The sequence below is a fragment of the Pleurodeles waltl genome, chromosome 10 (assembly GCF_031143425.1).
Source record: "Pleurodeles waltl isolate 20211129_DDA chromosome 10, aPleWal1.hap1.20221129, whole genome shotgun sequence".
Taxonomy (NCBI): Eukaryota; Metazoa; Chordata; class Amphibia; order Caudata; family Salamandridae; genus Pleurodeles; species Pleurodeles waltl.
Window position 1 is genome coordinate 472,988,148 of NC_090449.1, and position 27,379 is coordinate 473,015,526.

A 27,379-nucleotide genomic window follows, 5' to 3' on the forward strand; every position below is an offset into this window, starting at 1 on the left:
TGATGATTTATGGGTTTCAGAAGAGGGGAAAATGGTTTTGCCAAACAGCCTTTTGTCACAGATTGTGAGGTTTTACCATGGTCAAGCACATGTTGGGAGAGACTCAATGATCAGGTTGTTCAAAGTTGATTGGTTCAATCCAAAATTCAGACAAGCTGCAGAAGTCACAGGTGCATAATCTGTCAGCAGATGAATGCGGGGAAAGGGACCGTGGTGAATTCGAGCCACATTGGGAGAGCAGGTGGTCCATTTAGCAGAATGCAGATGGATTTTATTGAGATGCATGTATGTGGAGGTCTGAGGTACGTGTTGGTGATTGTGTGCATTTTCAGTCATTAGATTGAAGCTTACCCTACACGTAGAAATGACAGTCTCACAGTAGCGAAGCTGCTGCTTAGGGAGTTGATACCACGTTTCGGGTTTCCGATCTCTTTAGAATCAGATAGGGGAAGTCACTTCAACAATAAGGTGATTAAGCTCTTGTGTGCTGCCCTGAACATTGAACAGAAATTACACTGTAGCTACGGCCCTGAAGCAGCAGGACTAGTGGAGCAGATGAATGGTACCTTGAGGTTGCGAATGGCAAAGATGTGTGCAGCCACAAATTTGAAATGGCCAGATGCATTGCCATTAGTGCTGATGTCAATGAGAAAACAGGACTGTCTCCTCATGAAATTCTAATGGGCTGTGCTATGAGATTACCCGCAGTGCCTGCAAATGCTCTTGTAAAAATCACGGATGATATTGTGTTGGACTACTGCAAGGGTCTGGATGACGTGTTCCGCTCTTTCTCTCACCAGGTGGAAGCTACCACATTGCCACCGATATCTGATCCAGGTCACACCCTGAAAGCCGGTGACTGGGTTGTTGTCAAGAAACACGTGAGGAAGTCGTGTTTGGAGCCACGTTGGAAGGGACCGTATCAAGTAATACTGACTACTGCTGTGAAATGTGCAGGACTCCCAAACTGGATCCATGCCACTCACACAAAGAAGGTGACGTGTCCAACTGATGAGGAACTTGAGTTGTCGAAAACAACAGCTGCAGAGAAGGAAGTCTCAGGGCCGGAGAGTAATCAAAGGGGAACTGAGACTGAAGGAGAGCCCGTTGAGGATGGCTTAGTCACTCAAATAGCAAACGAAATCCAGAGGGGTGACGGTGAGCCTATCTAAACTGAGGCGTCAGGAGGATCGATCCAAAGAGAGGTTCTCCCAGAAGCAGACGGATACGGGTTCGAAGTTGGGCCCTTGACAGACCCTGAAGTAGAAGGAGGTCAAAGTGTTCCGACTCCTCCTGAGCCGCTTGCAGATCCATCAAGAGAAAACACCATAGCACAAGAGGAGGGCACAGTTCAACATCCTGAAAGGCTGAGCGGTAGGAAAACACTTAAAGGAGATAATTGGCCGGAACCACAAGCTGCAAAGGAGAAAGTACCCCTTAATGAAACAATAGAAGAGGAAATTGACACAACAAGGAAAGAAGATCTCAGTGAAGGAGAGTTGCAGGGTGATCCCAAACTGAAAAGAAAGAGAGTTGCAAACAGGAGATACGCAGGTCCTGAATGGGCTTATGCAACATCAGCTGAGTGGCAACAAGAATTTGTGGCATTCTGTTTTGATCGAGAAATTCCAGGTCAATACTACGGCACCTGAATTCAACCATAGAAAGAGACTGTGTTAAATTGAAATTAAATAGAGAGAGAAACCTGAGAAAAGAGATTGATAAATTACCGGATGTGACACTGTTAACTCTGAAAAACCGATTATGACAAGCTGCTAACCTGATTTGACAAAGGGTCCTGGGAGTGAGTGAAACGCTGTAAATACTTGTCAAGAGAGAGACTTTGCACGAAAAAGAAAAAAAAAAGAGAGCTTTTGATCTTCCTCAAGTTGATTGTTTGCTTTATATTATTCTGCTCTCTGATTCTTTACAGATCATGAGTAACATTAGAGATAATGATAATAGGGGTAGGATTCGTAGATGGTTGAGTGTTATTTTGGGTGTTGCGTGTGCAATAGTAATTATAGGTGTAATTGTGGGAATGCCATAGGTGGATAAGAATGCGATTAACAATGCTCCAACTCCTTAGACTGCTACACTAACACCATGGGAGAGGTTTGAGCAGGATACGAAGTATTTGCATGAGGGAACTAATACGAGAAAGGAACTATCTACTAATGTCTTCTATCGCTTGTTGAATGAGTATGTTGAAACAATGGATGCGAAGAATTGCTATGTGTGCACGAAGATTCCTTCGTCAGTACAAGAAGGGGTTACTTATCATAGTTTGCCGCTTACCTATGGAATAAGATGTAGTTTGCTATTAACAAGATTCAATGATCAAGAACATATTCAATCCTTCTATTCTAATCTAGATGTAGTGTTTTCTTTTGTGCCTACAATTGAGTTTTTAAGTAAAATAGCTAAGGAACATAACATAAAAATAGTTAGGGGTTTCTTTGAGCCGACACTGACATTTGGGACAGCTTATGCGCACCGCAATAATCTAACCTACTTACTAACGCCTGCAGAGAAGAGCTTCTTAGATCACACTGATGATAGAAGAAAAGCGTTAAAGGAATAGCTAGAAAAGGGATTAGAAAAACGAACTTTTGCGAATGATTATGCTTATAGTGCAATAAAGGCGCAATGCAAGCTAGCTGTAGATGCATTACACGTAGGAAAGCTTTGTATATACAGGCCAAAATATGATCATGACACTTTATTTGTGGGAACGAGTGAATGCAGACATATGTTTTTGTTTCAGAGTAAGTGGACATTCATGTTAAATGGACAGGATCCAGCGATCCCTGGGATCTATTACATATGTGGACTTAATGCTTATTATCGTCTTCCAAAGGGATGGTATGGGACATGTTATTTGGGAATAGTTTTCCCAAAGATCTTCCAATTTGACGACTTAAAGCAACTTCCTAAAATGTCTGAATTACATCACACTAGACAAAAGAGAGAGACAGCGGCTGCTGTCGTAGGTGATATATTGTGAGCCATAATTCCTTCAGTGGGGGTTATTTTAAACTACATAAAGATTCGAAAGTTGTCTACTATTGTGGATAACATGCTGACAAACTTCACAGGGGCTATAGTCCTGATGGATACTGAACTTGCTGCGGAGAGGGCTTTGACTCTTCAAAACCTGCTTGCTTTAGATATTCTTTTAGCGAAGAGTGGCGGAGTCTGTAAGATGCTTAATGAGCGCCACTGTTGTGCATTCATACCTGACAATAGTAATAAGATTAGGAATATGCTTACTACCCTAACAAGAGATAGTACAGATCTGAAGGAGCTGAAGGAACCTGGAGTTTGGGAAAAGGTTGGAAAGGGAATTGCTAAAGTAGGGAATTGGTTTAGTAGTGTTTGGAATGGGATACTTGCAAAAATAGTATGGGGTATATTGATTGTTTTAGCTTGTTTATTCGGACTATGGCTATCATGCAAAATTAGTAAAAGAATTAGAGAAAATTTGGCAAAACGCAATAAGAGGAAAGAAGACAAAAAAAAGGAGAAAATATTCAAAGAAACTTATGCAAAATTAAGGAAGGGAGAAGAAATTGAAATGCATAATTTAAGAAAGTAAAAGGTTGTGAAGGGAAAGGTTTTTGTGTGATGACAAGTGTCATCAGAGGAGGGATTGTTGGAGTGTAGCTCTTATAATCAAAATTAATATGAGAATGTTTATGAACTAATGCATAATAATGCTGCATAGAAAATGTATTAATGTGTTTTACTAACGTGAGTCTGAAATGTGTCTACGGGGAGTGGCCACCAATATATATACGGGACTAATAAAATTGACTAATAATGAGTTATAGATACACTAATGTATGATTTTGTATTGGTATTAAAAGCTATACATTAAGGTTTTGCTAATTTATTCACTAGGCCTTAGTTAGCATAAGTCGGGGCCTAGCTGTGTTTTTTCTAACTTGCAGTGTGCTGACTTGCTGAAGGACATGTAATCGTATTTTTCCAGAAGCTAAAAGATGAGTGTAACTGTAGTAGATCCGTTCTCATGAAACTTGACTTGCTCAAGGAAACATTCTTGCTGAGTGCAACAGTGTAGACTCGCAACAGGTACAAGGTCGCCTAAACCGGTATAGACAATGGAACCACTGACTGGGGAGGCGAGAGGACCACGAGAATATGAAATCATACCGGACAGTCTACCCGGTGGAGACATCAATCACAAGAACCAATAAACTATGTGAGAACTGTTATGAGGTGACAATTTTGATGGTATGACTGGAGAACCATTGGAGGGAGATAGTGGTGTGCCAAACCTGCCCAATTAGAAATTAGGGGACTGTACAACAAAAACCTTTGACACGAGGAGCCATTGAGAGATGCCATTGCGAATTATTTTTGCTATTACCCAGACACTTTGTCACTCTGCCTAAAGACTTTGCTTTTTGACTCTTCAAACCATCCTCACCCTTACTTTGCCCGTTCTATGCTTCTCCTCCATATGAGGGAAGTGTCCCTACTTACCCCGTCTTGCTGAACTTTGCTGTGTTTCCTGGCTGATGGCGAATCAACTGATGTCCTGAGGACGAAGACTGACTCTGTATGCTGACCCATTACGGAGAGTAACTGTATGATGATGAAATTGTAATTGTCTGTTTGCCTATCCTTTCTAGGTACCAACTGCTTCTTTTGACAGAGGCCATAGTTAGATGTTTTGTAAATTTGTGTTGCCAAAATTGTTTTGCATGAAGCCCAACATGCCAATGCTAATTCGAGGTTAGTTAAGGGGTTCACTAGACGGACGCAAATAGACAAATGACTGAATCAATGCTTTGTTGAATAATGCGCTAATGATGCTCTGCTAAGGTTAACCTATGTTGACGTTGTGTTATGTTCTAATGTTCATTATCTTTGCTTTGATGAAATCTTATTCGAGTTGCCATATTATGACAATGCTGATGTGTTTCATGGTTTTGAGACTAATAAACTTACTAGTAGAATTGTAATCAACAGGGAATAAACATCATAAAATCGTACTAAACTGGTGTGGTTATTCATGACTGAAAGGTCATGGTGGTTTCCTAGTCTTATTAATGGTGTTGATTAATCTAATTGATTTGTTATGGTGAATACTGATGACGTTATTGACTTAGTGATTGACATGTGGATTAGATATCTCGTCTTAAGGTGTCTTCAATCAGGGTCAAAAGATTCATTGGCCTCAAACGAGTCCCAGGGTGAATAAATTATCTAGTAAGGGACGTGTTAGCACTGTGCATTAAAAAAACGAAGTCAAATGTCAGGCACTGTCTTCCAAGAGCGCTTGTTTACTCTTCTTTCTCTGTGAGAGGATTTATGTGACAATCTTGCTGGATGCTGGGGGTGTGAAAGAGTTTTTTTTGTAGCTCAGGACAACTTTTAAATTAACTGTGTAATTATCTAAGAATATATCAGAATTATGAACACACAAATAAAGCAAATTTTTTTTTCTGAAGTGTGCTAGAAACAAATACTTTAATATGTTCAAAAAGACTAGGGGGGTTATTACAACTTTGGAGGAGGTGTTAATCCGTCCCAAAAGTGACGGTAAAGTGACGGATATACCACCAGCCGTATTACGAGTTCCAGAGGATATAATGGACTCGTAATACGGCTGGTGGTATATCCGTCACTTTACCGTCACTTTACCGTCACTTTTGGGACGGATTAACACCTCCTCCAAAGTTGTAATAACCCCCTAGGTGTTGCTATTTCCGCACATTTTCATTTGTACACTATATATGTGGTGTATTTGCAAAACTGTATGTCTGTGCAAGTGTACAGTTGAAAATGTGTTCTCTATAATGGCAGTGTGGTACCACATAATGAAAACTCAAATGTATGCCAAACCACTCTGCTGTGCACCACTCAACACCTATGCACTCTACTCTGCACCACTCCACTTTACACCACTCCACACCACTGCACTACGCACCAACCCACTCTAAGACGCCGCACTCTAAGCCACTTCACGCAATGCCTCTGTACTGTACCCTGTACCACCCTACTCTATGCGAATGCACTCTTTGCCTCTCTACTCTACACCTCTGCACTCTTTGCCACTGCACTATACGCAGCTTCAGTCTAGGCCACACCAATCTACTATGCACAACTCCACTCTATGCCACTGTATTTTACACCACTCTGCAAAACTGCACTCTATGCCACTGCACTCTATGGCAATACATCCTACTCCAATGCACTTTACTATGTAACACACAACTCTATGCCCACACATTATTTGCCAATTCACATGCCACACTAATGTACTCTGCTCCGCTGCATTCTATGCCACTGTATTCTCCACCACTTTACTCTACACATTTACATGCCACTCTAAGCATCTGCATTCTACACTGAACCATTCCACTCTATGCCACTTCAATCTACTCTGAAACAATCTACTCTATGCCACTGCACTCTATGCCACTCTGCTACACTCCATGTCACTCCACTATGAGCCACTCTTCGCTTAATCACTACACTCTATGCCAGTGCAGTCTACACAACTTCGCTCTAAGTCATTGCACTGTACACCACTGCATTCTACTCTGCACCACTGTACTTTAAGCCACTTCTCTCTATGCCACTACTAAACTCTACACTACTGTACTCTGACACTACTCTGCAACACTGCACTCTCCGCCACTGAACTCTATGCTACTATACTCAGCACTAATTTACTGTACGCCATTGCCCTTCATGCCACTAAACTCTATGGCCTATACTCTACTCTGCAGCACTCTGTGAACTCTACTTTGCACCATTGTAAATCACTGCACTGTATGTCACTCAACTCTACTTGGCACCCTATGCCACTGCACTCTATGCCACTCAGCTCTACTCTGTGCCACTGCCCTTGGCATCACTCAACTCTATGCCACTCCACTCTGCACCACTCTACACCACTCCACTCTACTCTGCACCACTTTACTCTGTGTCACTTTACTCTGTGCCACTCCACTGTGCCACTTCACTCTGTGCCTCTCCACTCTGCACCAGTCCACTCTACTATGCACCACTCTAATCTATGCCACTGCATTCTATGATGCTGCATTGTACACCACTGCACTCAATGCCACTGCACTCTAAGCCCCTGCACTCTGCGCACTATACTGTACAACACTATGCACCAATGCACTCTACACCACTCTGTTCAAATCTATGCCACTCCAGTGTATGCCATTCTATGCAACTCCACACTAAGCCATTCCAATACATAACACTTTCTGCCACTCCACTCTACAACACTCTCCTCCACTCTTTGACATTCCACCTTACTACACTCCACGCCACTCTCCTCTATGCCACTAACTTTTAGCCATACTGAACAGCAGCAAACCTGGTGAACAACATGGTTAAAACACATTGGCAAATCCAATAGTTCTTGCATAGGCGAGATTGGCTTTTCCTATGCTTGCTGTTGGTTATCAACAGCAGTCCTGTTCAGTCATTGTGCTGCTCCACTGTCCAGGGAAAGGGCTCTCTGGCGTTAAAGATCACAGCAAGAGAAATATGTGCAAACAAAAAAAAGATCTACTAGAGAAAGAAGAAAGCAAAACACTCCTCAGAGAGAGGAGAGAGAGAGAGAGAGAGAGAGAGAGAGAGAGAGAGAGAGAGAAAGAGCAAGAGAACGAGATAGAGGAAAGTGAGACAGAGATGGAGAGAGAGAGAGTGCAAGTGAAAATGCAAGGCTGTCAATGAAGACACCATGCATCAATAGACAAGTTGTCCTGACAACACAAGGTAAAACGTAGGGGGAACCATGCCTACAGGTAAGGTCTGCCTTTGATAAATAAGTGCTTAATTGTGCTACGTATTGAGAAATAAACCTAAAACATTGCACTACTTGACAGGAGAAATGTGCACTGAGAAAGTGAAAAACACCTTCTTAGAAATGGGGTTTCTAGATGGCTAGGATAGGTACCTCAGCCAGACATTAACCACCACTCTAGTCAGGGTAAGGGAGCTACACACCAAAGATAACCCCTGCTTACCCCCTTGGTAGCTTGGCCACAGCAGTCAGGCTTATCCCAGAGGCAATGTGTAAAGCACTTGCACAACACACACAATCCAATGACAAAATAAATACAACACAAAGAAAACTCCACAACAACTTATATAAAGATAAACTGTATTGCATAAAACATTATTAGACCAAGAACGACATAACCCAGTAATGCTCTGCTAAGCAAGAAGCAGTCAGATCAGCATCATCATGAATACCAAATAAGCAGAAACACTTTCGTATTGCAGTTGTCATAAAACACCACAGAAGAGTTATTACTGCACATACCTTACAGCCCCTAATTCAGTGTCTGTGCTCATACCAGCAGGAATCACAAATTGCATCACTTTCAGAATGCGACAATGCAGCCAGTAATGAATCACCCATCTGCTGTAATATCTATGTTGGGACTTACTAGCTCTACCCCATAGATCTGGTGCACCTGCCCCTTTATGATCTGGCAGGCAGTACATACAGCACACCTCGGCCACAGAGGAGCTCCTAGGCTTCTACTACGGGTAATGTGGTAAATCATCCTCTGCAGGACGGGGCCTCCACTGAGGTTCCTGTCCTGTCTTGCGAGTGTTCTATATAGAAAAACAAGGCCCCCAAAAAGATGCCACTACTATTTGGAGGCACACACAGGTTTCTCACTACAGCGGGAGGCCTATCTGGGTCTGCCTTGCGCAAATCAGACCATCTGGCATCCACCCACTTCAACGCGGCTGCTCACTTGTGCTACTTTCTACTCAGAGCTGCCTCTCACCTAAGGAATGCATCCGGAGACCTCCAGGGCCTACCAGACCCCTTTCTTGGTGATCCACGAGGCTGCTGCCAGCAAACAAATATTGCAGTGGCTGGTGTTTCAACAGAGGTCCTCCTTAAATAAGCGGGGCCACTGGGCACAGGCACATCAAGGGGCCTCGGCCTCCCACCTGCATAAGCACGGGAACCCACTCACACTCCCCACACAACTCAGGTCACGGCAGTGAAGAATATCAAAAGTGGTGCCTGCTTGTACCCCAGGGGCATTGGAGAGCGCGCTGCCTGCGCTCACTTGTTGCCGCTGGCGTTCAGTGTGGTATTCTCCTACCCTCTTCGGCTACTCCTCACAGGGGCGGGAGGAACAAAGCACAGTCAGAGAGGCACTTGCAAAGGCCCAGCCCACCCTAGACAACGACAAACGCACAGTTTGCGCTAAGGAGCCAGAGGATACTGAAGGACAGAGCTCACCACGCGCTTCAGGGACAACCAAGTCCAGCTCCTCTACAAAAGGTTATAGCACTCCACCAAGCACTACAACCACAGGGCCAGGAGTAGCATTTGGTCCCTGGGAGATCATTGGGGCCCCAATGTAGGGTGTGGACAGACCAGCACAATAGGGTCCTAGTAATCCAGTAGCAGTCCTTCTGGTGACCTAATATTCCACAGGTCAGCACACCTAGGTCAGGTCAATCCTAATGGTGGCCCTAGTCCCTTCCAGCAGCATTGGAGTACAAGTCCACGCAGAGTTTCAAAACATGGGGAACAACCCCTGTAGTTATACTCATTTTCTCTTTATTCTCAGAGGGCACTTCAAAGGAACTTCAGAAGTGCACAATACCCCTCTTCAACCCCAGCCCTGGTTCCAGACATCAGCAGGGGGTAAACAAGCCCTTTGTGTGAGGGCAGGACACAGCCCATACAACTTTAAGTGCGCCCCACCTCCAACTCTCCCAGCTCAGGAAGAACAATCAGCATGCAGATGTAATGTTATCACATCTCCACCCTCCTTGTGTGATGGCTGTCTGGAAAGTAAGCACAAAACCCAGCTGTCACTCTACCCCAGACGTGGATTGGAATCAGGCTGCAAAGTACAAGAGTCATAAGCACAGAGAAATGCCCACTTTCTAAAAGTGACATTTATACAATGGTATTAAAAAATCCACTTACACCAATTAACAGCATTTCTCACTACCATTCCAAGCATACCAAACATGGCCTAATACAAACCTATGAGAGAGGAAGCACTAGCAGCAGTGAGGAACCAAACAGGCTGTTTGTCACTACCAGGACATGCCACACAATAAGGCACACAGTCCTACCTCTAACCTACACAGCACCCTGCCTATAGGGCTACCTAGGTCCTCCCTTAGGGGTGACCTATATGTAGTAAAAGGGGAGTTCCAGGCCCTGGCAAGTAAATTTAGATGCCGTGCCACGGTGGCAGTAAACCGCGCACGCAGGCGCTCTAGTGGCAGGCCAGAGACAGGTTTGAAAGGCTACTTCTGTGGGTGGAGCAAGCTGCACTGAGGGCCCACTAGTAGCATTTAATTTACCGGCCCAGGATATAAAGGATATCACTGTACAAGGGACCTACATGTAAATTAAATGTGCCAATCAGGTGTAAGCCAATCATACGAAATTTACAGGGGAGAGCACATGCACTTTAGCATTGATCAGCAGTGGTAAAGTTCCCAGAGTCCTAGAGCCAACACAAAAAGGTCAGTAAAACAGGAGGAGAAAAGCAAAATGTTTGGAGATGACCCTGCAAAAAGGGCCATGTCCAACACACCTTGAGGTGATAACATACCACATAAGCAAACCCTGTTTGGAGACATTTTGGGCGGCTTGGCCGACAGATTGTAGTAGTATGCCCGGGTGTGCCACTAGGTGGAGTGTTAAAAGAGTGTCCTGGTGTACAATGGAGTGGAATGCTGTGTAGTGACATACAGTGAAAGAGCATGGAGTGGAGTGGGATACAGTGGAATAGCATACTCTGAAGTGGGGTAGAATGGAGTGGCGTAGAGTGGAGTGGGGTAAACTGGAGTGGAATTGAGTGGAATAGCGTGGAGTGGTGTTAGAGTGAAGTGGCTTAGAATAGACTGAGGTACTGTGTAGTGGCATGCAGTAGAACAGCATAGACTAGAGTGGTGTAGAGTTGAGTGGCATACAGTGGAGTGGTGTGAAGTGGAATACAGTGGAGTGGCATAGAGTGGAGTCATATACAGTTGAACAGTGCAAAATGGAGTGGCAAAGAGCAGAGTACAGTGGCATACAATGGAATAGCATAGATAGGAGTGGCATAGAGTGGAGTGGTGTAAAAGGAACAGCGAATACTGGAATGGCATATAGTGGAGTAGGAAAGAGGAGTGGCACAGAGTTGAAGAGTGCAGAATGGAGTTGTGTAGAGTAGAAAAGTGCAGAGTGGAGTGACATTGGGTGAGTGAGTGGCAGAGTGGTGTAGTGTACAGTAGAGTAGTGCATAGTAGAGTGGCGAAGAATGGAGTGTGATAGAGTGTAATAACGTACAGTGGAATAGCACAGACTGGAGTGGAGTAGAGCGTAATGGCACACAGTGGAGTGAAGTACAGTGCAGCAGCATACTGGGGAATAGCATAGAGTGGAGCGGCTTGGAGTGAAGTGGTGTAAAGTGGAATAGCGTATAGTGGAGTGGCATACAGTGGAGTAGCGCAGAATGGAGTGACACTGAGTTGAAAAATGCGAAGTGGCGTAGAGTGGAGTGGCATGGAGTAGTGTATAATGAAGTGGTATAGAGAAGAATGGCGTAGAGTGGAGTGACAGAGTGGAATACCGTGAGGTGCCTTATAGTGGAGTTTCGTGCAGTGGATTAGCTTAGAATGGAGTAGTGATGAGTGGAGCAGCATATATTGGAGTGGCATAGACTAGAGTGGCCTAGACTTGAGCGACATATATTGGAATAGCCTACAGTGGAGCAGCACACAGTGGAGATGGATAGAGTAGAGAGTCATAGAGTGGAGTAGTGAAGTGGAATAGAGTAGAATAGTACAAAGTGGAGTAGCATACAGTGGAGTTGCATACATTGGAATAGCGTAGGGTGGATTGGTGTTTTGATTGTAGTGGTGTACACTGGTGTGGCACAGAGTGAAGTGGTGTATAGTGGACTGGTCCCTAGTGGACTGTTGTGGAGTGAAATGAGGTGCATTGTAGTGGCATACAGTGAAATAGCATGAGTGGAGTGGCATAGAGTGGAGCGATGTACAGGGGAATAGCGTACTCTGGAGTGGGTAGAATGGAGTGGCGTAGAGAGGGGTGGTGTATATTGGAATAGCATGGAGTGATGTAGATTGGAGTGGATTTGAGTGGAGTGGCTTAGAGGGGAGTGAGGTACAGAGTATTGGCTTACAGTAGGATAGCATAGATTGGAGCGGTATAGATTTAAGTGGGGTACAGTAGAGTGATGTAGAGTAGAGTGGTGAAGAGTGGAATACCATAGAGTGGAGTGTTGTAGAGTGGAGTGGGGTAGTACTAGGATAGACTGTACCGGTGTACAGTGTAAAAGTGTACAGTGGAGTGGCATAGAGTGAAACAGGGTAGCCCGTAGTGGCATAGAGTGGAGTGGCATAGAGTGGCACGGGCTACAGTGGAGCAGCATATAGTGGAATAGCATACAGTGCAGTGGTGTAGCGTGGAAAGTACGTTGAGTGTAGTGGCGTACAGTGTACTGATGTAGAGTGGAGTTCCATATAGTGGGAAAGCTTAGAAAGGAGTGGCATAGTGTGCCATGTTGTACATATGTCCACTAGTTGGAAACAGAGTTGGAAAGTTAGTATGGTATACAAGCTTTTATTACATATGTGGTAAATGTATGCATGATAAATGCATGCTTGGAAACAGCTGACATTCCAAATAACATCACCACTCTAACAATCTGATCATTAACTCAAACTCACTTGGAAACAAGCTTGAATATTGTCACTTCAGGGTCACATAAGCGACAAAGCCAAGAATGAAAAATGGCAACTATGCAAGTTTTGCAAACTAATAGAACGAGGCCTGAATTTAAGAAAAGTGGTGCTACACCCAATGCAGCACCACTTTTCTCATGCCCCTTAGCACCCCCCTACCACCCGCATGTGTGAGCCAAATTTAATACATGGAGCACCACAGTGCAGGGTAGGGGCAATAGCATTAAATTTTTTGACGCTATTGATGTACTGTGAAGGATCAGCTCTTCTAAAATGAGACAACAGGATTTCAGTGGTCACAAAATGCATAGTAAGAATTGCATGTGTCTCCTACAAAGCCTTACATCATTAATCTCTAATATATACCTAAAGCAGAAATTAAACGTGATAGGTAGAGGATCAAATTCAAAGAGCTCAGAAGTGATCTTGCTAGAAATAAATAACATTCAATAAAAACAACCCCTCTGTCATTCTTCACTGTTGGTGCACCAACAATCTAAAATGGCATACTACAGCCCTTAGAACTACAACTTCCTACTGTGCCTGTAGTAAAGGGATGAAAAGGCTCCTGTCGAAAAAGTGCACTTGCCTCAGTGGAAACAACCCCCATGTACTAGCTCAGTCTGGTTAGTTTTAAACGTACAACAATATCTAAAGCTGCGTGTAAACATCATCTCCTCCTGCTATATACTTATTGTTAAGAAATACTTGGGAGAAAAATGGTATTCAAACAATAACTCATATATGACGGGTGTTACATCTCATTCAAAACATGTTCTGTTGTTGTCAGGATGGGTATCCATCTAAGACAAATTCAGCGACTGTTTTTTCTTCTGTGAGTAAGTTTCAGATAATTTGACACATTTAGAAAGATTTTAATTATGATTTAGCCACTATATAAAGTATTGTGAGAGATGTACCTAAGACTAAAAAGTCAGTTTGTCGATTAACCAGTGAATGTTTTTCATTCAAACTTCGTGTTGTGATATGTGATTATATGATATGATACTTCCAGCCAGAAATACACTCCATTGGTTATGGGCAGAGGAGGTCAGGTCCACTTCCTTCAAAAACTGGTGCATTCTTTATCACTGTGTTTATAATAATGTCCCACAATAAAGGATAAAGTACAGTATGATCTGAAATCCTCTGATCGCGGTACCTTGCACCCAAATCTTACTATTTAGAAAACCTGGAAGGTTGCAGGACCCTCACTAGGGGACCTATGTTCTCAAAACAGGCATATACAATCTTCTTTCCTGATGTTTAAGAACAACCTCCAATCCCACCTGTTTGCCGAACTCCCTCTGCCGTCAAGGCACCTCAGAGCTAAACAGTGCCTAAAGGCAGGCCTACGTCTAGTGCAACCAGTTGCGCACTCAATACCACACTTAAGCAGCTTAAGTCCAGTGTACTGTGGGGAAAGGGCAGGGAAGTAGTGGATGACACTGGGCTCGGCGACCTGGGTCCCACTATGGGCCTCTTCCGTCTGCAGGTCTGCAAACAAAATGCTGTTACCATTTCAGAGGTTTGTGAGAGGTGTGCTAACGAGCACAGCAAAGAAAATAAAAAAAAAGAAGTGATAAAAATAGGGGAAAACACAAAGGGAGGGCAAAAAAAAGAAAAAACAAAAGTGATCATAGAAACGTAATAAAAAACTGTGGGTGAGAGATAGGAAATGTGAAAGGAAATAAGGAAGAAACGATGGAAGGCTTGTTAAAAGGCTGAATTTATGAGTGGATGGAAGGGTGATAGACTAGATGGAAGGGCTAAAAGAGTGTCAGGATCGATAGGTGAAAAGGGGACCAATGTAAGGATGAAGACTGGGCAGTTGAGGAAGACAGGATGGATCGATGGTTGGATGGACGGACGGAAAGAACAGTTACAGAATCGATGAACAGTTGGATAGAACAAAGAAAAAGGGGTGAGGGAAACTCCCCTAAGAAGGATTGGATTTACTTGCATGCATGCACTGTGTGATTAGAGTGTATCAACATCAGGACAGTGCGTGCTCTACGGGCGACAAAAATGCAAAAACCCAGCCTTTATGCAAGAGCATAATTCATGCATTGTGTTTATATGCAGTATGTTAACCTTTTGCATTGCAGACTTTAACCTTGAAAAACACTATTAATGATGTTTGCAATAACTGTTCATTTGTAAGATATTGCTGCAGACTGACTGAGTGTGTTAGGGTGTGGTCCCGTTCAAGGACCTTCTAAGAGCTTTTTCTGCAGCATGACTGGGTGTGGTTTGTGGGCTGGGCCAGACTCTATATAAGGGAGCCAGCCCAGCTCCACGTACTCACTATTCGGAGGTCCCGGTGCAGAGCAGCAGCAATTTCCTGAGCTCCTGTTCCGGAGGCCTACCTAGACGTTTCAGACCTGCCCCGCATTATCTTGGTGATCCTTGAGCAGGGTGGTAATACGGAGATCGGCTAGGCCCCTGACCCCGTTCTAAAAGACTCTTGAGTTTTGGGCCTACTATGGAAACTTTCAGAGTACCCAAATCATTGCTCTGATGTAAATCTTGGTGTTCAGATCGGCAAAGGCTTACGCGATCATTTCATGGCATTTACATATTCTTGTTAGAATCGGCAGTGTGCGCGATTCATTTACCGCATGTAAATCTTGGTGTTCAGATCGGCAAAAGCTTACGTGATCATTTCATGGCATTTACATATTCTTGTTAGAATCGGCAGTGTGCGTGATTCATTTTCCGCATGTCAAACTTGGTGTTCAGATCGGCAAAGGCTTGCGCGATCATTTCATGGCATTTACATATTCTTGTTAGAATCGGCAGTGTGCGCGATTCATTTCCCGCATGTAAACCTTGGTGTTCAGATCAGTAAAGGCTTGCACGATCATTTTATGGCATTTACATATTCTTGTTAGAATCAGCAGTGTGCGCAATTCATTTCCCGCAAGCGAAACTTGGTGTTAAGATCGGCAAAGATTTGTGCAATCGTTTCATGGGATTTACATATCCTTGTTAGAATCGGCAGTGTGCGCGATTCATTTCCCGCATGTAAAACTTGGTGTTCAGATCGGCAAAGGCTTGCTCGATCATTTCATGGCAATTAAAAACTTTGATGTGTAATGTTTGTTGAAGTGCACACATTTAACCTGAGCCTATGGATTTCCTGTGAAGATGATAAATTCAAAATGTGACGTTCTTTGTGCATATTAAGTCCCTAGTAAAATTCCAATTGTTTTCCAGGGAATGTTTCAGATTGCCTTTTGTCCTCATGTTAAAAATGCAGTGTATGTTCTGATACAGTATTCTAGAAGGTTCTTGTATTTCCTGACATTATGTGACATTTTATGAAAAGCTCATATGAAACATTGCATTATCAATTCTTGATTTGTTCCAGGTACCCAGAGTTCTTGAGGTTTAGTTAAAGTCACTTCTTAGATTATCCATGGTTACAGTAAGACAATGCTTAGAACCATAGTCTAGTGAAAGTCAATGTGAATATATTCTGATATTGTGTTGTTTAACCTTTTGCTTCCTACAGGTGTCCTTCCCAGATGTTCCCGACCTCATCCCCTTTTCCCCACTTGGACTCTTTTAGGCTCTGTGATATTTCTATCAGAGTTTTGGACCTGTCTTGTGGTGGACATGTTGGGAACGTGCGCAGGCCCCGACGATCTGGTCTCCCTGACAGAGTGATACCTGGAATATGGCAGGTAAGTAACATTGAAGAGCCAAATAATTAAAATTGTGTAACCAGGTAAGTGTTGGCAAAACCCAGCTTTGTGAAATGTGGCTATCCATGGAGATCATGCAGTGCAGCAGCTATGAAGCAGTTAATACTAATAGACCAAAGACGCAATGTGCATTAAGAACAAAACAGTACTTACCTCTTCGGATCCAGAACCAAAAATTAGAAGATCAAAAGGGATGGCAGCCACCATGTCGATGAGAAACCAGCCCTTGAAGTAGTGGATAGCGATCTTGCCAGGGTGGCTCACCACCTCCTCATTGGTGTTGACGTAGGTGGTGCGGAAATTTATGAGGATATCTATGATGAACATGATGTCCACCATGAGATCCACCACATTGAGGGGGTTGCAGGTATACCCGCACTTCAAGTCCTCTATCTCCTCCACATGGTTTAGCAGGAATGCTGCTGAGTATGGCGTGAAGATGGCAGTATAGATGACCAGCAGAAGGATCAACCAGTCCCACACTGCTTTGAAGGGGCTGTAGTGCAGTATGGTCCATTTGTGGATACGAGGGGCTTGCAGCTTGTACTCGGGTAGCACGTCTGCTCCCAATGATAACACCTACAAGACAAAATTAATGCACATATATTAACAGTCATTGCCACTTCAGAATGGAATGGTCAGCAAGCTATTGACTCAACTGCAATGATTTGTTCTTTTTTAGGTTAGACATAATTAAGACCATCATTCTTTAGTTTGAGCCAGTAATACATTTATCTTGCTTCAAAGTACTGACAATGGTATCTATAAGCTATTTCACTCAAATACAATGTTTTCATACTCTAGCTTCATGATTAAGGCATCCGGACATGTGCAGTGCATGCAATGATCCAGATTGGCATGGGATGTGAATCTGGTAGTGTAACAGTACTATGTGCTGATGCAACTGCAGACCAAGGTATAAGCAGTTATCTACAAAGTGAGAAGACAGCAGCCTTCTAATTCCAGGGTTTGGTATAGTAAGGCATGGTAATAATCTATGACCTCACATACTACATCTCTCATGACATGTTGTATGAAATCACAAATAACATCACTGATGACATCTGAAATTACATCATTAAGGACAACACAGTTCATGGCAGCGTTTGAGATACAGTTTCTTCAGTTAACTACAACAGGTGAGTTCCAGTGGTTTTTATATTTTAAAACATTTTGTTTTAACTGACAGTTTCACCCAACTCTAACAACGACGTAACCTATTTTTTCCATCATAAAACACGCTACACACATATATATATATATATATATATATATATATATAGTTTTACCCCCTTTACCATGTTGTCATGGAATGTTACGTAATTTAGAAACAGGAATGGGGATCTTTTATTAACCAATTCAATAATATGTTGTTACATAAAGACCTAGGCACTAGAACAATTCTTTAGACAAGGTACACAAACTTCAGTATAGAAGCGGCCCCATCCAAAGCTGGTCGCCCTTCTTGTGGGCTACTGACATGAATAAGGAACTTGTTACATGTGTCCATAAAAAAGAAAGAGATCAACAGCAAAGCAATTTTGGCCTTAACCCTTGGGGAAATAATGGATGCAAGATAAATATTTACAATGTATAAAATCGAATAGTACAAAGAAAAAACAGTCCCCTACATTATAATTGCTTGCTCAACACCTAACTGAAAGAACTGACAATACCGCTCTTCAGATTGCTAGAAGTTTCAATACTACCTCAATACTACCTTTGAGAACCTGGATGGCCTTGCTCCAGCCATTGATATGGAGGATGAGGCAAGAGAAATCCAGAGGCTAGCTACCAATCCCTTCAATCATGGGCAATCTCTGCAATGCAGCTAATGCCTATTACCCTGATTATTGGCCTATCAGCCTGCAACGGGAGATTTAACTCTGATAAATCCCCCAGTTACACATTTAAAAGGGCTAACTAACAGAGCAGAATATATGATATCATCTTAGACATTGACCTCTGGCAATTTGTACTAGACTTTGAAATATTGGCCAGATTTGATAGTGACAATAACGCCCTTCCATTAAGCACAGATGAGGGTGGATACTCTGAGACGGTGTTAACTCTAGGTAAAACCAGCAAATCAGTAAAATGGTTAAAGCTGAGTCTCAACCGTGATATATAATGAGAAATTTACAGCCATTTCAATAATATTGTTGATCCTTACACAAACGGATCATTCGGTATGCATTCTTTTTTGGATTTGCACAATGAACCATTTAAGGCCCTATATTGTGCACTAAAGGAGTCCAACAAAGCAGAAGGACAACCTCCCAGGTACCATCCTGGTACACAACTGAGTGCTGTAAGGCCAAGGTAAAGCTAATCAAGTCTATTAAACAGGAAAAACGAGAGTCCATTAAGGAAGCTCGTGCCCAGTATAAGTCAAATTAAGTCCTCTTCAAAAAGTGGATCAATTCTAATTGGTTGTCCCTGATTGAGACATTCAAGAGCAGGGACTCCCAAACATTTTGGCATACTTTCAAAAACTGTAGTCCAAAACCCTGCAGTCCACTCCACTTGAATTTCCTGTGGAGCCCCAACAATGAATATAGCACTTCACGGAAATGTATTCACCTATTGGTCTACAGCCTGTCCTTAACACAGAATCCTCCTACAATACTCACAACCCAGAAACCACTTGTGACTGTATCCCCATACAATTCTTATTAAATGAGACAATTATAGTCATTAAGTCACTGAGAACTGGGAAAGCACCAGGCCTGGTTAAGGTTCCTGGAGTTTTGTTTAGATATCAACTAACTGTGTGGGGACCATACGTATATGTACTATCCAACAGGATTTTGGCAGGAAATAGAATACCATAGTCATGGCATAGTGCCAAACTAATTCCCTTCTTTAAAAAGGGTAATAGCACCATTCCCAGTAACTATAGACCCATCAGTCTAATTGGCAACCTATAAAAGTTGTTTTGTTGCCAGGTTCTCAACAGACCTTTTCAGTGGAAGGACGAAGTTTAAAGTCTATCCTCATTACAAGCATGGTTCTGTAAAAGAATAAGCCTGTTAGATCTTTAGACTGAACCTCATTGTATGAAAGTACCTAAAGCTTCAAAAGATCACCTGTACGTGGCTGCTGTTGACTTGAGGGCAGCCTTCGACCTGGTCCCAAGACAGCAACTCTGGTCCACCCTGGTCTCTATGGGAATTACCCTCAAACTATTGAACATCCTAAAAAGATTACTTGAAAAGAACTATGCCCAGATCAGGTGGGGGGCTGGGCCTAAGCTTTCGGACTGTATACCAATAGAAGGAGGGTCTCAAACAGGGGTGAGTTTTGTGCCCCAACATTGGTTTCACTTTATATGATTGATCATCTTGGCACATCTGTTCATGATTCACCCAGAATTGGAGTGGAGGGGGGACATATCCATCCCAGCATTGTTGTTTGGAGATGACACCTTATTGTATCCTGCTCCCCAACTGGGCTCCAAAATCTGCTCAGCAAATTTGTAGATTTTTGTGACCTCTGTGGCCTGGAGGTAAGCTGCTCAAAGACAAAGATCATGGTGATTAGACCACATAAATCATGTAAAGGAGACTTACAAATGAAGGGGGTGGCACTGCAATTTTCAGAAAATGTTGAATACCTGGGAGGGAGGTTAGATAAATATAAGTCCCACCTCCAAAAAAGTGAAATGACTCTACTACATACCGAATTAGTGATAACTAAGAAGTACAAAGCAACCACCCCTAAATCTGTCACACCAGCTATTGAGGCTTATAGGGCTAAAGCCCAGGCTGGGGTGGAAGTCGAGGGGGCAGGGAGCACTGGTGGCTTAACAGTCAAGGAAAACAACTTAATGAGATCACTATTTAATCTGCCCAAGAGAACTCTGATTGTTTTCTTGTTCTTTGATACAGGGTTGAAAAAGATTGGCAATGTAGCCTTACTAAAAGCATTACTCTTTGGGGTAAGACTGTTGTTAACTGCAGAATTCATAATCTATAGGCTTGCCATGTAGGAAGTAATGAACCTTGGCAACTGTAATTGTATCTCCTAGTTCTGTCACGATTAAACATATCTCAACACTCTAGGGCTGAGCATGTATTGGAACAATCCCACAATGATAAATAATAACACCAAAACCACAATCATGGAGGCATTCTGGGAAAACAGGTTAAAATCTGTGTCACTGTGCTGCTAAAGCAGGTGGACTGGTTTATGAATTCCTAGCCTTTCTTTCAACCGGCTTTAGCCCTGGAACCACACATGGATACATATGTACCACCTCAGGCTTTATCAATATATATAAAAATTAGGTTAGGCATACTGCAAGTAAATAAGTTTACTAGTAGGTGGGAGACAAATTTGACTAGACTACCACATTGCACACTTTATAATTATATTAATAAGGATGTGGAACACTTACTGTTTTTTTGTTAAGCGTTTACAAGACCAAGACAGTCCTGGATAAGACCATTCTGCAATTTTTGGCTGCAAGGCATTTTAAAACAGCTTAGTGATTTTTTTGGACCAACAGTAACCCCTGCATAGTTATAAGTCTTGGCAACTACCTGTACTGTGTCTGATTAATAAGTAAATTTAACGTTTTTTTTTCTTTAATCGGTCAACTACTTGTTTCAAATCTTCTTTGAAAACATCTAACTGTTGTTGTATTATTCCATATTATTCTGTGGTCTCAAGTGTATTTTTATATGCCTAAATGCATTAACATTTAAATGTGCTTTTCTTAAAGTTTTTATGCATTAACAATTTTAATAATTCTCTATCTCTAAATGATAATTATTGGGTTTTCTATGAACTTTTTTAATGGACAAACTGAGGAAACCAACTATGTTTTAATTGTGTATCATATTTGTGTATCGTATTGCAAGCCCATTGGTGGTGATATAATGGATAAGAAACTGGTAAATAAAACTAGCATCAATCTGTAAGATAGAATTTTGATGGACACAGAAAAACAATTGTTATACTTTGGTCTTTACTTCTGTCCCTTACGGGGTTTGACTATGTAAATACTAGGATTGATTTGTTTACCTTATTTAGAAAATGAAAACGATCAAAATGGCACAATTTGAGGACAGGTCTGATGAGGACTAATGACCCCAGTAACAGGGATATCATCTAACAGAATCTAACCATAGGTGATGTGGATATCCTAGTCACATTACATTAAATAGAACCTGATACTAATGCCCCTGGTGGCCCCTGTACTCTCTCGGACAAACTGAGCATTACTTATAATGACTTTTTTCCTAGTGGTCTCAACCCTTCCTCTACCTTCCTCCCGACCATGCCCCATGGCAATATTGATACCTTTCATGACATAGTAATCCAATATACCAACAGCATCACCAGTCTGTGGGACGAGATGGTAGTCTTGAGGGAGAAGAGACTTTTAGATTGGGATGAATATTGTTTTTTGAGGAGGTGATTCCTGAGATTGCCTATACTTTAACTTCCCCCCAAAGTCCACAAAGATAAGACCAATTCACCTGGCAGACCTATTGTGTCCCCCAGGGACCATGCCCAACAAAATGTGTCCAAGTGCACTGATGTGGTACTGAGAGAATTTGTCACCAGTCTTACCTCGTACATGAGGGATAATAGAGATTTCCTAGGTAAGATTGTTGGCATAATATGGGAGGAGGAATTTCTCCTGATGACACTGGTTGTCAGTTGTCTGTACACAGTCATTGATCATGAGACAGGGATCACTGCCTGCCATCACATCTTAAGTGCTAGAACCATTAAATATCTGGCCAATACCGAGATGATAGTGGAAATGATATGATACTGGCTTTTTTCCTTTAATGGTATCCTTTATCATCAGATCTTTGGCACAGTGATGGGTATCTGCTTTGCCCCCAGCTTCACAAATCTTTTCCTTGGCTGGTGGGAGGAGCGGGTATTGGACAATTGTCTTTGGAGTCTGACTGTGAAAATATTGTTCTCTGGCTGAGATTTATTGATGACCTCTTTATCATCTGGAAAGGGCCTGAGGCCACTTCTGTAAAGTTTGTTAACAAGTTGAACAACAACACACTAAATTTGACCTTTACTCAGACCATCAGTAAAAATAAAATTGAATATCTGGATGTTACAGTTGAAATCCTCAATGGTGAGATACAAGCTCGCCTTTTCAGAAAGTCCATGGCAGGCAACAGTCTCCTCCATGCCCTTAGTGGTCACCCGGACAACTCAAGTGAAGCATTCCTCATAGCGAACTACTAAGGGGAAGAAGGAACTGCTGATCGGAGGAGGCATATCAGACAGAACAGAGGGTGATGGTTCATAGGTTCAGGGAAAGGGGCTATCCCTAGTGGGTTCTTCAAAAGGCTGTCAAATGAGTGGAAGGGGTCAAGAGAGAACAGATCTTATTTGAGAATAATCCGGTTAGTCAGAAGGATCCCACATCAAGAGTCATATTCACATACAACAACAGTTCAAACCGGGTGACTCAGATTTTAACTAAACACTGAGGTATTCTCACAAGTGACAGGTTATCGGGAAACCAAGCTTAACTTACCAGAAGGCTAAGTCACTTAGAGAGGCCTTGCTCCATAATGAAATTACTTTGGCAAGGTATCAGTGACCGTGAACTGAAAGGTTATTCCCCATGTGGTTGCTGTAAGGCCTGTAAGTGTAGTTGGATGAGGAAAGAATACCATACTCTCAGGGGCCGAAAATGGTATATCACACAATTCCTCAAATGCAGCAATCCGTTTATGTTCTGGAGTGCCTATGTCAACTAAGGTACATGGGCAGTATCATTGTTTCAGTAAAAAATAGATACATGAACACATGCGAGTCTTTGAAAACTATGATCCTATATATCCTGTGGCCAGATATTTTCAAGAGGCACATTTTAGTGATCACACTAAACTGACTTTTTGTGCCATTGAGAATATTGCCTAGAATCCCAGGGTTGGAAACCACACATTGAAAATGAGGAAAGTAGAGCCCCAACTGATAACTGATCTGGAAACCAGGAATCCAAGTGTTTTGAACCATGATGAGAAACTGAGGAAACATTTACAAAATGATTGAGTTGTGCTGCTGTTTTTTTACTGTCTCTATTCTTTTTAGTATTTGATGTGCCTATGGTGCCACACAATGTTCTGACTTGGTGTCCTGTATATTTTTTTTTCATGCCATACATCTTCTGTAACATTGACTCTGTTATGTTGTGCTTTGTTTACAGGAGGAAAGGAAGGGGCACTCGGCTGACTCCTGAGTGGCTTGGGTAGATGGGCTCCTCAAATCATTTCTTTGTCTCCACACCAGTGGTGTAGCATCACGTCAGATGATATTATGCACTTTTTTGTAATTTGTGTGGTGTGTGTTGGGGGTTGTTACAGTGGAAACGCCAAGTACCATATGAAACTATAGCAGGGCATCTCTGGTTATGAGCATTATTCTGAAATTGGACTTGCATTTAGATATCTGTGACCATATATGTTTTATATAATTATATTTTGTGTAATTCTGTACACTTAAGACAGGAACACCCTTAACCCACTTGGGTGTGATTCTAGGTAACTTTGCAACATTTGTTTGCTGGATGGTGTTTTGTTATACTATCTATTCTACAGGTCATATGGAGTGTGGACCTGCAGGATATGGCCACAGTTCTTTTTGCTTTTTGGTTAATAGTTCACAACCAGTAAAGACCACATGACCTCTACCTACTGTGTATACTGCAGTGATTTTCTTTTGCTCCTATGCCCTCCCCTTTGATTTTATGGAGTCTTGGATAGAATCTCCCATGCAATGCTGACAGGCTGTTTTGGTTTGGAGCCTTTCTTATGTTTCCTTTTGAAATACCTATTATGATTGGGACCCCTTTTTTGTATCGTATCTCTGGCCATGTCCATTGATATTTTCATTAACATTTTCAGGTTCTACTAATATTTTCACAGCATGATTGTTGAGGATATAATGCACATCAGGTGATTACATTTGTGTTTTAGGTAATGACCTGGTCTGTGATCATGCACTGTCTTACAACTGAGCTTATCTGTGCATTTAATGTAAATGTTGGAATTATTCCTTTACGCATGCACAACCAGCAGGCTTCTATGCGCATGGGTAATGTTCATTATGTATTGATCATTGCTGTGATTGGTTTGTCCATATTTGCTAGTGTAGTTACATTAACGGTGTGTCAGGATGTTTAGATTATCTGGCATTAGATTTGTTGTTATTAGATTTTTTGTTAGATTTTAAGTTACGCATTAATATTCTGAATATTCTTTGTGCCTTAAAACAACTCCATTCTAAGGTGGCAACTGTTTAGCTGTTAGATGTGGGTATTCACTCGTTCATTGTGGCCTTTATTTCTATGATTTTAGTTGTAAATACACCACAGTGGGTTTAAACACTTTTGTGTGAGCAAGGCTGCTTTGATGACGAAACACATCATGTGAAATTAAACCAGACTCTGTCTTCACTGGTGTCCTGAGTGATTATGGTTACTCTGGCACTATATATATATATATATATATATATATACAAATATATATATATATGTATGTATATATATATATATATATATATATATATATATATATATATATATATATTCAAAAACAGAAACTTCCACAATAACCCCACACTCAGGAATTCAAAAGCAGATAGTGTTTATTAACACACAACGCGTTTCGGCTGACAAGCAGCCTTGATCACGTGTAATATAATTCAACCAATACACAACACATTAAATACCCAGCAAGCCATTGTAAAGCATGTCGTAATAGTGTGGCAAGGAAAGAGTACCCTACAAATAAACCATGAACGAATAGACAAATTAAGCAGTTTTTGACATGTACTACTCCATTCACTATTTATGTATTGGAATGTCCTTGTCATCTCTGGTATGTGGGAAGTACAAAACATGCAGTGAAAAAACGTATTCTTGAACATATGTGTGCTATTACAACAAAGGATCCACATTATCCTGTAGCTAGACATTTCCAGGATATTCATAATTCTGATATTACTCTGTTATCCTATTTTGGTATTGAACATGTGCCATCACACCACAGAGGTGGTAATAGAGAGTTGACTTTACGTAAAAAAGAATCCCGATATATTGTGGATTTGGAAACCAAGACACCGAGAGGATTGAATATTGGTGAAGAGCTGAATACCCACTTATTTGATGATTATATGATGAATTTGTTCTGATATAGGGAACTGTCGATGTTGCATCTTACATTTTATAGCATTTTTACTGTGATTAGTAGTGGTTTTTCAATTAGTCCTTTTTAATGTATTTATTTTGATTATGTCTTTTCAGAATGGTGGGGTCCGGATGGATTCCTGATTCCTGATTTGATTAGCGCTTGTTCCTTCACGTGGTGTTATGGGTATTGGCTATATAGAAATTGAGATTAGTTCTTTCTCTATAACTTTGCAATGATTTAATATGGAGAATGTATTTCAATTTTCCTAGAAAAGAATAATATTGGTATTGTTTAGCAATTGGGGGGTATTGATTTAAAAACATATATATAGTATGTGAATTTTATTGTCTCAAGTAGAAGGGAATGAAATTTAGAATTTTGATATTGGCTTCGTTTACATTCAAGAAAAATATATTTTTCTTGAAAAAAAATCTCTTTATTGTATGTATATATGAGTCGTATTTATATTCATATACATTATACACGTGATCAAGGCTGCTTGTCAGCTGAAACGCGTTGTGTGTTAATAAACACTATCTGCTTTTGAATTCCTGAGTGTGAGGTTATTGTGGAAGTTTCTGTTTTTGAATGAAGATTAACCGGAGTGCTCTGCCGGTTGTGCTGCACCACCCCTCTAGGGCCGTCTGGAGCCCGTCTTTTAGCGCGTTCTGTTGGGAAAAAAATATATATATATATATATATACACATATATTTAGACATACACATATCTATATATATCAAAAACGAAGTTGTCCTCATGTGAAAGCGCACTCCCAACAGGTTAATATAAACGGGAAGAAAAAGCAAAGCCAGCAACTCACAGTGAATTCTTTAAGCAGTTTCATTATTCCAGGCCTTAAGTTATAAAATCATCTCTGGACACGTGTTTCAAGGTCAATCCTTTCTTCAGCAGAGAAAAATATAAAAGTGTTACACCCTCGTAGGTGCAGCCAGTGCTGGAGGTGTTCCAGGCATCTCTTTCTTACTGCAAAGACCGGCATGGCTTCAGCTTGTCTAATTACAGGCACCTGATTAGTCTCTTTAAATACTAGTCCCCCCCAGTGGGCCTCTCAAGTGAGCAGTGCATGCTGGTTGTGGTGGTCCTGCAATTTTTTTCATTTTGCCCCAAGTGGGTTGCTGGAGCCAAACGCTCACTTGAGAGGCCCACTGGGGCGGACTGGTATTTAAAGAGACTAATCAGGTGCCTGTAATTAGACAAGCTGAAGCCATGCTGGTCTTTTCAGTTGGAAAAAAATGCCTGGAACACTTCCAGCGCTGGCTGCACCTATGAGGGTGAAACACTTTTATATTTTTCTCTGCTGAAGAAAGGATTGACCTAGAAACACGTGTCCAGAGATGATTATATAACTTAAGGCCTGGAATAATGAAACTGCTTAAAGAATTCACTGTGAGTTGCTGGCTTTGCTTTTTCTTCTTGTTTATATAACCTGTTGGGAGTGCGCTTTCACATGAGGACAACTTTGTTTTTTATATCTATATATATATATATCTATATCTAAATATAAATATATATCTCTCTAAATATGTTTATATATATATAGACAGAGATATATAGATATATATAGATATGTGTATATTGCACCATTTAAGAGCAATAATTAACAAAGACTATTCCTATGTGATTGCAAACCATATTTGGGAACAACACGCTGGGCAATATAATAATTTATGCTACTATGGGATCCATCATGTGAAGAGTAACATAAGAGGAGGAGATCATGAATTGAC

General features: G+C 41.6%; 1 protein-coding gene across 2 annotated transcripts in view; it reads right to left on the reverse strand.

Annotated features, from left to right (window-relative positions):
- The window catches only part of KCNH2 (potassium voltage-gated channel subfamily H member 2), a 1,485,214-nt gene that overhangs the window by 291,614 nt on the left and 1,166,221 nt on the right, over positions 1-27,379 (reverse strand). For both annotated transcript variants that reach the window (XM_069210759.1, XM_069210762.1), the window contains one exon: positions 16,605-17,030. In XM_069210759.1, coding sequence (XP_069066860.1) covers positions 16,605-17,030 — 426 coding nt within the window. The remainder of the gene's footprint in view (positions 1-16,604; positions 17,031-27,379) is intronic.